General features: G+C 45.9%; 1 protein-coding gene across 1 annotated transcript; it reads right to left on the reverse strand.

The window, feature by feature from the left end:
* Positions 1-696: 696 nt before the first annotated feature.
* On the reverse strand, positions 697-12,054 carry LOC125725148 (MAGUK p55 subfamily member 4-like). The gene is made up of 17 exons (XM_049001771.1): positions 11,828-12,054; positions 9,094-9,215; positions 8,090-8,167; positions 7,561-7,644; positions 7,345-7,476; positions 6,821-6,902; positions 6,162-6,247; positions 5,773-5,844; positions 5,342-5,538; positions 5,089-5,147; positions 4,768-4,855; positions 2,716-3,104; positions 2,545-2,625; positions 2,204-2,297; positions 1,990-2,098; positions 1,592-1,726; positions 697-1,413 (listed from the first exon to the last, which is right to left on the reverse strand). The coding sequence occupies exons 1-17, from the start codon at positions 11,865-11,867 to the stop codon at positions 1,222-1,224; spliced, it is 2,040 nt and encodes a 679-aa protein (XP_048857728.1). The 5' UTR covers positions 11,868-12,054; the 3' UTR covers positions 697-1,221.
* Positions 12,055-12,082: the final 28 nt, after the last annotated feature.

Below are 12,082 nucleotides of genomic sequence, written 5' to 3' on the forward strand. Positions count from 1 at the left end.
CGCATTATCCACACACAGCGTGTAAATCCCTTTTTCGCGTCTCTCCATACGTACTTTCATCTCTCTACGCACCAATCGATGTATCTTAAAACCATTTATCTAGCATTGGGTCACAGGGTAAATCGTTTTTCTAAGCAATTTTGCTAGCAGGATACTGTTTAAATTGAATATCGTTTCCCTTTCCAGTGTCGCGTATTCAATATGATGCCCGAAAACAAATTCCTGGTGGTTTAATCAAATCTTTAACTGTAAACTACAAAAATAATCAGCATTATTTAAAACATTCACCTTAAAGGATAGTGCAATTAAGAGCTCTAAAATACATACTATAGTGAAAATAGCGTTTAAAGTGGTTGAAGACAGTGAAGTACGATACTTTAATATTACAGGGATGCATTATTAATGTTCAGCGTTTAAATATTACACAATATCTCATGAACGTAAGATCCTTGTATCTCACTTGGTCCGGGTCACGTGGGAGCCGAGAGAGTTTTTCTGTCGCATCGTTAAAGTTATTAAATGCACTGTGATTTATTGTCCAATATTATCCAGGTCTAGGATATATTTAAGTAACCTATACTATTGTATTTATAGTTATTTAATTATGAATTTCACATCCTGTGCTGGCAGGGTTGCCAACTTTCGCCAGTTGGCTGGAGTGAGATTTTCAATTCAAAACAAGTCTGCACATTTGCATGTATGTAAGAGTTTTATTACCTTGTAAATAGTCTGTAGGGTTTGCAAACTACCCCAAAACTTTTCATCTAGCTAATTTTAGATTTATAATGGATTAATATAGTTTGCCGGAAGATTTCTTGCGTGGGCATGAGAGTCTGAAAGTGTGAGTGTCATGCCAGTTTTTGGGATAGACTCCGAATGCCCACAACCCTGCATAGGAAATATGGGATATAAGGGATGGATGGATGGATATTGTATTTTTCCATTTCCCCATTCTGTATGCGCTTTATGCTTTCTGCCCAGGTGAGACCATCCATCCTGAGTGTTATGCTCCTAAAATCTCCTTTAGCTTCTTCCACCCTCCACTCTTCCATTCATCCTCCCTTTTGTCACTTTCACACTTCGTTTTGACCCCCCACACAGAAATAAACCATGTTACAATCCGTCCTCTGCAAAGCTGCCATTTTGCCTCACATTTTGTCCTCTTTGTCCATGTCCTCCGATGCCCCCCCCCCCCCCCCCTTCTTATCGCCATGGTTTCCCTCAGGGCCGGTCAGCGGATGACACCCAGAGAGCAGGTACCCACTGGGGCTCATCCTGGGCCCTCCGCACAGCCGAGAGCAGCTCCATGCAGGCGTCCAGCAGTCTGTCGTTAACCAGCACATAGTCAAACAGATGTCCGTACTGAACCTCCATCTTCCTTCCCATGTCCACCATCTCCTGGAAATCTTCATCCTGGAGCAGGAAATGACAGCACCAGTGAAATGCTACAGCACCGTCCAGGACAAGGACTCCTAGCAAGATGTTACACCATAACCGAGTTGATTAAAAATCACATTGTTTCTGTCTTTCGTCTTATTAGCAATAATCATTAAAAATGATTGTGCAAACTTCGACTAGTCATGCGGCTCACCTTGAATGGGCGGTTAACATAGTAACTGGTGAGCACTTGTGCATTCTTCCTCGTTTGCCTGAGGGAGACGACGCTGGGCGGTTTGACGAACACAACATACCCCCAGAGCTCTTGGGTCTTCACCAGCTGGATCGCCTGATGGTTAAAGCTGGCTATTAAAAACCATGGTGCCCTCTATGGCATAGCCCCCTTATGGCATGGTCCTGTTACGGCTTTGCCCCCATCTCGGCATGGCCCCATTAAAAGGAGGCCCTGTTACAACATAGCCCCATTACAGTGTGGTCCTATTACTGCATGCTCCCAATACGGCACGGGTCCTTAGGCCGTGGCCCCGTTGTAGCGTGGTCCTGTTATAGTGTGGCCCCATTACGGCCCAGGTAGACCCCTGCACCGCTCACCTGTGGATCAATGTCGACGACACAAACCATCCCCCTGTCCAGAACGTCTGCAATGGCGTCAAAGCTGGTGCCATAGAGGTGGCCTTTGTGGTGCCCGTATTCCAGAAATCTAATCCCAACCGAGATGGAAAGAGGAGAGGATGAGGCTTGGAAAAGACAGACAACCTGAGCCAGAAATGGAGGAGTGGAGAAGAGAGGAAGGTGGGATGGTGACCTCTGGCTGTCCACCATGCCGTCAAACTGGCTTCTGCTGATGAAGTGATACTCCTGGCCAGGCTCCTCGTAGTTCTTTGGCGGCCGCGTCGTGTCTGGCAAGGGGTAACAGAACAAGTCAAACCCAGTCAGCCCAGTGGGTCACAGGTGAAGATCTTCACATGTGATACATCACGTCAAACACCCCTCTGATGGTACACTAGACCGCTAATGGCTTCTGCTCAAAGCAGGTTTACCCTGATGTTCAGGTTAAATACCTCGTTGCAGGGTCTGATGGGGCAATCTACCGCTTAGTGGCGCATAAAAGGTCAGAGGTCAAACCCCAGGATGCTGTACACATACGTGGCACTGGCCCTCGGAAAGTCTTGGGCTGGGTTTCGATCAGCCTTCTTCTAAGCTCATTGACCCCAACGCCAGAAGGACCTGGGGGAGGGACACATTCGGTGTGAGTCATGGCGGGGGGCTGTGAAGCACTGGACGATGACATGTGTCATACAATGAGCAGGGGCTCACCCACGAGAGCGATGAGGCGGTGCCTGTCCTGCAGGTGGCGCTGATACCGCACTACCTCTATGTATGGGGGAGTCGGAGCACTGGAGATGCTCCGGGGGGGGAAGGGGGAGCGAGAATGATGGACACAGCCGCGGGCCTTCCTCCGACATAGACGCTGGCTGCGGCGGAAACCCGCTGGGGTAGCCCAGTCCGTCGGCACGCATGAAATGCAACAATTGGCATACTTAGAAGATATGCAGTCATGCAGGGCTGTCCGACTGAACCCCCCCCCCCCCCACCAGTAGGACAAAATGGTCCAGGAAAGCATGCTGGAGGATGGAAGCTGATAGCGGATTGCAGAGTCTCTATAAACACAGTTATGAATAAGCGGTGTGATTCGTATGTGCAGTGATGGTCAGATGCTTCTCTTATAAGATGGCATCAGTAATTTCAGTATCTATCTATCCATCCATCCATCCATCATTTCATCTCTGCAAACTGTAGACACTCTAGTGCAGGAACAGCCCAGAAGGGCAGCTGTCTCCGAAATGCTGGAACTGTCACATATGTCACGGTAATCAAATTAAAATAAAACTGCTTAAATCAGGCATCTTGGCTGTTTATGTAACTGAACCTCTATATCCTGCCTGTATGCTGTATATATTTAGACTCAGTCACTTGATTCTGTTTGCAGGGCCACTTAACAAACCGGCTTTTGACAGTAAGTATAGTCTACTGGCAGTGAGACACGGCAGACGCATGGCAGATGCAAGGCAGGTGGCCCGAGACGCTCTGTCAGCATACTGTACCTATGTAGAAACCCTCTGCACTGCAGCTGAATTCACCGTCGTCTGTAATGCAGAAGCAGGTCAGAGAGTGATGCGAACTGACCACATAGAGATTTCACAGGGAATAGAGCAGTATGTTGGAAATGTATAGAAAACACTATACGTTTACCTTCTTTGAGTTCCTCTTGAGTTCCAAAGAGACATTTGATTGTGACAGAAGGTACATTTAAAAATGACAGAAAATTTGTAAAACACATTCACTGCATTATTTTGTTTCTGGTTAATCCATTCTATTCCACAAGTGTTACAGATCTACGTAATTACAAACAGAGGTAAACTTTATATATATATATCTTTATATATATATCTTTATATATATATCTTTATATATATGACCAAGAGCAGATTATTTACTGAAATGACAAATTTAAAGTCAATATTTACCAGATTCAAAAACCTCTTCATCTGTAAAATAAAAGTAAAATTACATTTTATTACATTTCTTTGGCGGATGCTTTTGTCCAAAGCAACATACAAGCGAGGAAAGCTTGTGGTCAGGGAGCTGAGTCAGCATCCAGCAGCCAGGAGGAGCTGGGGTTAAGGGCCTTGCTCAAGGGACCTGTGGTAATATGGGCATTCTGCCAAACATGGGTCTGGAACACACAACCTTCCGGATATGGACACACACTGAGCCACACATCACCTGTGCATTCAGTCTCTGCTGAATGTCTGGTATGAATGACTATGAGTATGAAGACATCCGGAACTGAAAGCTGACAGTGGACATTCAGGTGGGTCGCTCTTTACCTGTTTCAACGCACTTGTCATCAATGGCTATCATGTCTTCTTCTGAAGGGAAAAGAAAGAAGATAGATGGCAACTATCAATTAGGGTGAACAGAGTGGACTTTTTGTTTACTTTCAGCATAAACGTCCATCCATCCATCCATCCATCTTCTATACCTGCTTGTCCTCTTCAGTGTCACAGGGGCGTCCAGAGCCTACAGACACAAGGCAGGGAACAACCCAGCATGGTGCGCCGACCCATAACGGGGCACATGGACGATTTGGCAACTCCAATTACGTTCACCATGTTTTTGGGCCGTGGGGGGAAACCAGAGTACTAAGAGGCCTCATGACCCCAAACTCCATGGTTCAGACACGAACCCTGGTCCCAGAAGTGTGAAACAACAGTGCTGACCACTGCGCCACGCAGCATAAATATCGATTCACACATTCAAACTTGAGGGAATGTAAAACTTGTATTATGCTGGTCACATTTTCACAGGTGCAATACCATTCTCTTCCTAGCGGGGGCACCTGTACTAGAATCCCAGTTAATATGGTCATACTCACCATCGTCGACAAAGTTCACTTTCGATCGCCAAGAGAAAAACAAAAAGAACAGCTGGTTTTAATGTGTGCTAAGGACCCTTGATTTGTTTTTACATGTCAGATCACAAGTCAAAGGGACGTTCTCGTACTGATAGACACCATTCATTGGTTAGCATCACTGACAGGAGCCGAGTGTCTGTCTGAACATCCAAGACACAAGGGACTAAGGACATCTGGGCCAGCTGGGCTACTGCTGACTGCAATCTACTCACAGCTGCTGAACCAGCTCAGCGCTCGCAAAGACTGCGACCAACAGGTCTCCTTCTGCTTCCTGGGTACAGAAACCAGCGTAGAATTCAGTCAGACAGGCTTAAATAAACACTTAATGACATATATTATGATTTAAAAATCTGTTACTTTTTAAAGCTTTGGAGTTCAGCATGCAGTTAAGTGAAAGAGGGAAAGCTCTATGTTTACACTCTCATATTGCGGTGGAGAGGAGCCCCAGTGTCCCCCTACAGCTACCTCGTTAGCTGACCAATGGAGGGGATGAGGCCGGCACAGCCTGGTGCTCCTGGCAGTTTCCTTGCCTGCCACCAGAGGGCGTCTGTCTGGTCGACAACTTCCAGCACATCACCCCTGCAGAACTGTATGCCGGCTTCGGCGCAGGGGATGGCAGGGTCCTGCTGGGGGGTGTAGTCCACCATCGCCTGCACAAACAGCTGGGGCCCAAAGAAAAGGGGAACAATGACAGCACAGGAAAATTTACTCACGAGTGGTGATTTTATGCAGATGTTCTGGGACACTTACAAAGCTGTATAAAAAGGCTTAAGGCAGCCCAACACTGTATAAGGGGTTATGGAAGATTCACAAATAGACAATAATTTAAAAAATGGTACATTCCACTGACGGTGTTCTGGGCAATATATGCAGGTTCGGGATGAAGGGCTGCTTACCGTGGCTTGCTGGTTGCCTGGTTTGTCTATCTTGGGAACTAGTTTAAACATGACTGTACCTTGGCAGCTGGCCTGCAGGTGGCACACGTAAGAGAGATGATTAGCATGACCGCATACATTTTGTCCAATTTTACTTACACAAAAATGTTCTAAAGGCAGAAGGAACAGTGATTGGTTCAGAGTGATAACCAATCAAATTGTACAGGAGGTGGGTCAAAGCAACTAGAGGAGGCGTGGCCAATCTTATTGGTTGGTCCCACCTCCTCTAGTTGATTGGACCCACCACCTCTACAATTTGATTGGTTATCTCCCTGAACCAATTATTGTTCCTTCTGCCCTCAGAACATGCGTGTGGCTGTGTGTGCGACATGCACTCCTGGGACCCTCACCAGGATCCGTATGATCTCCTCCGGGCTCATTCCCCTCACGGGCTGCTGGTTCACCTCCATCAGTCTGTCGCCTGGGTTCAGCAGACCTGCCAGACACACACATACACACACACACACACACACACACACACATACATACACACACACACAAACACACAAGGTCGTGTAATCATATCTTTTTTGGGACCGCTCATTCATTTCTATGGGAAAAATGCTAACGCTAACTATGACAACCTTAACCCCTACCCAGCCCTAATCATAACCATAAGTAAACACAAACACAGGAGTTTTTTGCATTTTTAGTTTTTCCATTGCAGTCGCGTTATAAAATAGAGTTTTCCCATAAGGTTAAAAAAAAAATGGGTCCCCACAAGGTAAGGTATACCTGGACCACACGCACACACACACACACACACACACACACAGATGTCTAGTACATGGCCTCAGCTTTCTGTTCTCAAACATACAAACTCACTCAGGTGTCACAGTTCTCACCATATCAGACACACAAGGGCGTAACTTTGGTATGAATATTGGGGGGGTTGAGGGTTCCGCCCATTTATGAGAAAACATGATTATTTTGATGTATCGAAGGGGTTACAACCCCTCATCCCCCCATCCCGCAGGACGAAATGCTACATGTGGCGTGAACAACCGACCGCTTCGACTGGCAAGTCCTCCATGGATCACCCTGGCCACGAAGATCTCCCCTGTCACCTCATCCCTCCTTATCGTCGCCCCCTTCAGATAAAAAAAGGAATTCTTGGAAAGGGGTGTGTCTTCGGCCTGTTTATGGGCGTGGCATCTGACCGAATATTACTTCAAATAGGTTTGTGCTCTAAATCCACGCGGTACAAATAAATAGCAGGAAAGTCAATTAGCAAACAGAAGCATATGACAAGATTATGTGTCTGATTTTGTAAGGTTTTGTTCATGCAGAGCAATGTTTCCCAAGCCAGGCGTCAGGGACCCCAGACCGTCCACATTTCTGCTCCTTCCCAGCTCTCGGTGCACCAGAACCAATCAATCGAGAACACAGAATGCCAGGCATGTTTGACTGTCTTGGGGCCTTTAGAACTGGCTTGGGAAACACTGACGTACAGGGTAAGGTGCGTGGACATCCCATAAACGTGCTAACAGGTCAAGGATGCGCCTGTATCGGGGACTGGGGATGCATCCTCACCAAGGGCTGGTGGTTCTTGACCATTCGTACGATCCTCATGGCCTCTTCATTGGTGGGCAGGTCATCGGGCACTGGGGGCAGTACGGGGGCATATTTCTTCTGGGCCACCATGTCGTGGGAGAACAGTAGTGCCTAGAGGGGGGAGGATTGAAGGTGATGGGTGTCAGGCAGATGCACTGTTCATCCTACGGTCCCGACACGGACCACGTCACGCACCTGCAGACCGGGGCCAGCCAGCAGGCCGCAGAGCTCCTTAGCGTCAGAAGAGGGCGCTGTCAGGCCTCGAAGGTCTGTCATCGTCTGGAAAAGGACTCATCAAGTGTGACGTGGCCAGAAGCTTCAGCTAAAGGCTATTCTGTCACGGGGGGGTCTTACACTACGAAATTCAACTGAGCATAGCCAGTGTGGAGGATGGAAAGGTACGGAATTAGCACATAAAATCTAGTAAAAATTAAAATGATAAATAATAAACTAAAATACTAGAGGTGGACATTTCAGGTCCAAAAATTAAAAATCCAGACCAAGATTTTGTTTCAACCAACCAGTTGAGTCCTCTGTGACTGAGACTCATAACGCTCAGTTGGTTGGTTGAAACAAAATCCTGGTCTGGATTTTTACTTTCTGGACCTGAAATGTCCACCTCTGATAAAAAAAATCACAGGTGACCAAGGTCCACTGGCATGGGGGAGAAATGGGACGTGATCCCTAACCGGGCCTCCCGGGAGGTCGATGTGCTCACGCCCACCTGCTGGGAGAGTGTGGAGGCATGAAGCAGCTGTGGCAATGGGCTACTCCATGTGTGCTGCTGAAGGATCTCATACACCTGGGGGAGGGGCACACAGTCACTGGTCTGTCTCTCTGTATTTCATTAACCTTAGAGGTTGGAAGTCGGCGCTGGGAATCACATCACTGTCCATGTTAACTGAGTTCCAGTTCAACAAGTCGGGAAGCCCAGCAATTTAGCAATACCAGAGACCTGTTTCAAAAAGCAGGATTTCTTACTTAGCCGGATAACTTGTCAGAGTTAAGGTACTCCAGTTTAAATGGCCTTTATCTTCGTTCACTTACATTTAGTCGAGGCTACCTTAAGTCTGACAAGTTATCTGGCTAAGCAAGAAAACCTGCTTTCGAAATCAGGCCTCAGTTCTAGTCTGGTTCATTGTTAACTCTTGTTAGCAATATCAGTTGATAACAACACATTACGCGATATTTTGCACCTAAAACACTGTAGTAACACGTCCACAGATGTAGGCTGGACAGTACTGTGTGTACGACTGATTTAATGAGCCACATATAGGACTGAAGTACTAATAAACAGTATATAACTACAGCTTTAGCTTCTGTTGGTGAAGGGCGGAGCCATCTTGAATTCTGAGTTCAGGGTTGTGTAGATTCCTCCGACTTTCCGAGTAGGAATTCCAACTACGGGGGTGTTCCAATCCACATTTCCGACTAGGAGCTCAGAATTTCCAAGTTCAAATGGAACTCAGCATTAGACCTTCAGCTTTGGAGAAGAGTGCAATAATCAAGCTGAAGAGATAGATTTTTAAAATCATCTGATTCTATTTTGATTAAGGGATCACAGCTGTAATGTTCCGGGATACCACTGGTACCAGAGCCCCTTCAGAGTGTCACCATTCTGTGGGTCTCTACAGTACAGTGCTCAGCTGGGGTTTCTAATACACATATCTGGTCACAAAGTATCAGCAAATATGAAGGAATCAATTAGTGGATCTGCAGACCGCTGACCTTCAGCAGAGACTGGAGGCAGGGGGCATTAAGCAGGCTGGGCTGGAGGTCAGCTCCTCTGAGACCTCTCCTGATGAAGGGCTCCATCTCACACAGCACCGCAGTCAGGATCTGAGTCAGGCCTGCGGGACGCAGGGGTCGCACCCGTGATGATCAGAGACACCGGCCTGTATACTCATGGTGAAAACTGTAGTACAGCCTAGTTCACTTACCGAGTAACTCCATGTGGTAAAAACTGACTAATCAAAGTACATTCCAATTATTTACATATTAGAATTAATTAAGTGAACTTTAAACAAACACCTAATTTATTGTTATATAAAAGTCTGTGGCAGTATCTTTAGTTATGTGCCTTTAAACCAAATAATATTAATAATAATATTAATAATATTATTATTGTTAATAATAATAAAAATAATAATAATAATAATAATAGGGGTGGCATGGTGGTGCAGTGGTTAGCACTGTTGCCTCACACCTCTGGGACCTGGGTTCGAGTCCCTGCCTGGGCCACATGTGTGTGGAGTGTGCATGTTCTCCCCATGTCGTCATGGGGTTTCCTCCATTGCTTCCGGGATAGGCTCCAGACCCCCCGCGACCCAATAGGATAAGCGGTTTGGAAAATGGATGGATGGATGGATGGATGGATAATTGCCATGCCTGGCTCGTCCGCTCCTCGTGTGTGCCACGCCCCCTGATTACCCACGTGTGCTTCCCTGATCATCTGTGTCTGCTTATTTTGATTAGTAACGTCCTATTTAAGTGCTGGTCTTACCTGTTCCCGTCGTCCGTCATTGTGGTTAGTTGTGGTTAGGTTATGCTCGTTGGTGTTAGATGTTCCCTGTTCCCAGTTCCCAGAATAAACCCCTAGTTTTGCCCCGATTTGGACCTGTTTGCCTGTTCCTTACCCGCTTACCCGCACGATCGCCGCTCAGCACGCCCACGATCGTGACAATAATAATAATAATAATAGGACAAAGGTACTGGGACTCACCACTTAAGCATTGGATCCAGGTGTCTCATTAAGACCCGCTGGCACAGCTGTGCAAAATCAAGCACCATCTATACAATCAGCCACCTCTGCAGTAAGTCAGTTCATGACATTTCTTCCCTCCCTTCTTCCTTCCATGGTCTACTGTAAAGGGTATTATTGAAAAGTGGAAGCATTTAGGAACGACAGAAACTAAAGTTTGGTGGAGGAGGGATAATGGTGTGAGGTTGTTTCTCAGGGGTTGGGCCAGGCCCCTTAGCTCCAGTGAAGGGAAACTCTTAATGCTGTAGCATAGCAGGAGATTTCGGACAATTCTATGCTTCCAGCTTTGTGGGAACGGTTTGAGGAAGGTCCTTTTCTGTTCCAGCATGACTGTGCCCCGGTGCACAAAGCAAGGACCATAAAGGCAAAGTTGGGTGAGTTTGGTGTGGAAGAACTTGACTGGCCTGCACAGAGCACTGACCTCAACCCCACTGAACATCTATGGAATGAACTGGAACAGAGATTGCAAGCCAGGCCTTCAGGTCCAACATCAGTGTCTGACCTCACAAATGCTCTTCTGGTTGAGTGGGCAAAAATTCCCCCAGACACACTGGAAAGCCTCCCCAGAAGAGTGGCAGCTGTTATAGCTGCAAAGGGGAGACCAACTCCATATTTATGCCTATAGATTTAGGATGGGATGTCATGAATGTTCCTGTAGGTGTAATAGCCAGGTGTCCCAATACTTTTGACCATATAGTGCATCTTTACCACAGTTTCTTCGATTTGCACCGTTATAACATTAGGAGAAAAGAGTAGCCATTTTCTACTAAATATCACAACGTAGTTTGTATGCAATGAATGCCGCTCTGCCGGCAGAGATGGCTCAGCTACACTGCTTCAATGATTTAAACAAGGATTGCAATTTTACAAGAAAAATCTAGTCAAGGACGCTACTGTACCCCGCCCCTTACATTTCAGTGGAAATGTTACACTTTTCAAACGGGGCGCAGATCAAAAAATAAAAAGGCACAAATTCTGGTGATTGTTTCCATTCCAACAGCAGGGGGCGCAAATGTAACCCTTGTAAAATCGCATATGCATTCAAATATTATTTCAATACGTGTATTTTATAAAGGAAATCTAAACGTAGACAACTATCATGACGTAAAATTGAAGAATGAATAAATTTCAATGTGATTTTGAGTATTTCTCCTGATCATTTAAAACGCTAATTAAGCGTTACTCTTGCTGACTGGTCTGTGTTATGCTAACGAAATGGAAAATTCACATCTAACTTTTTTGGACAAAAAAATTAACCAGATCTGAAAATCTATTTATAGAGTTTATATCTGATATTATACATATTTATGTGAATAACAAGTCTATAGTTAGTTTCCCATTATTGAGTTTTTTCATCAAATCTCAGAGGGTTATTGAGTAGATTTAGGATATTAACTAGTAGTTCAGCAGAAAATGAACATGCCAGAGTATTTCTCCCTTGTCCAGCCACGCAAATTTCAGACTCTGCTCATATGCTTGTGTTTGGAAATTCCCATCATGGTACTGCTGTACATGATTACTGTCTTGTTTCTTCACTTATCATGGGAGGGATTAAAAGTACCTGCTATAATTGTGAGGCTGAACGGATAATCCAAAAAAAAGGTCCTCACCTTGAGAGAGATTTTTCGACCATGCCAGGACTGCCAAGGAGACCAGCCTTGTTTTACCCCGTCTTCCCTGCCCCGTAGCCGGTGCGTTTACCTCTCGCAGGTTTCACTGCGTCGCTCGCGTTGTTCACCATAAGCCACTTGAGGGGACGAGGTCTGTAATCTCTGCTCCATCCCAAATAATCCCACGTCAGTGTCTCTGCTCAAAGCTCATTAACTCCTCCTCCTTTTAGATTTTGACAGAGAGCGAGCAGGGCACGGGCTATGCCAGGTTTTTAATAATGTTCACAACACTAAATAGCTGCTTTAAGGATGAGAACCGAAACGCTACAATAGAGGGAATGCAACT

The sequence above is a fragment of the Brienomyrus brachyistius genome, unplaced genomic scaffold, assembly GCF_023856365.1.
Source record: "Brienomyrus brachyistius isolate T26 unplaced genomic scaffold, BBRACH_0.4 scaffold62, whole genome shotgun sequence".
Classification (NCBI taxonomy): Eukaryota; Metazoa; Chordata; class Actinopteri; order Osteoglossiformes; family Mormyridae; genus Brienomyrus; species Brienomyrus brachyistius.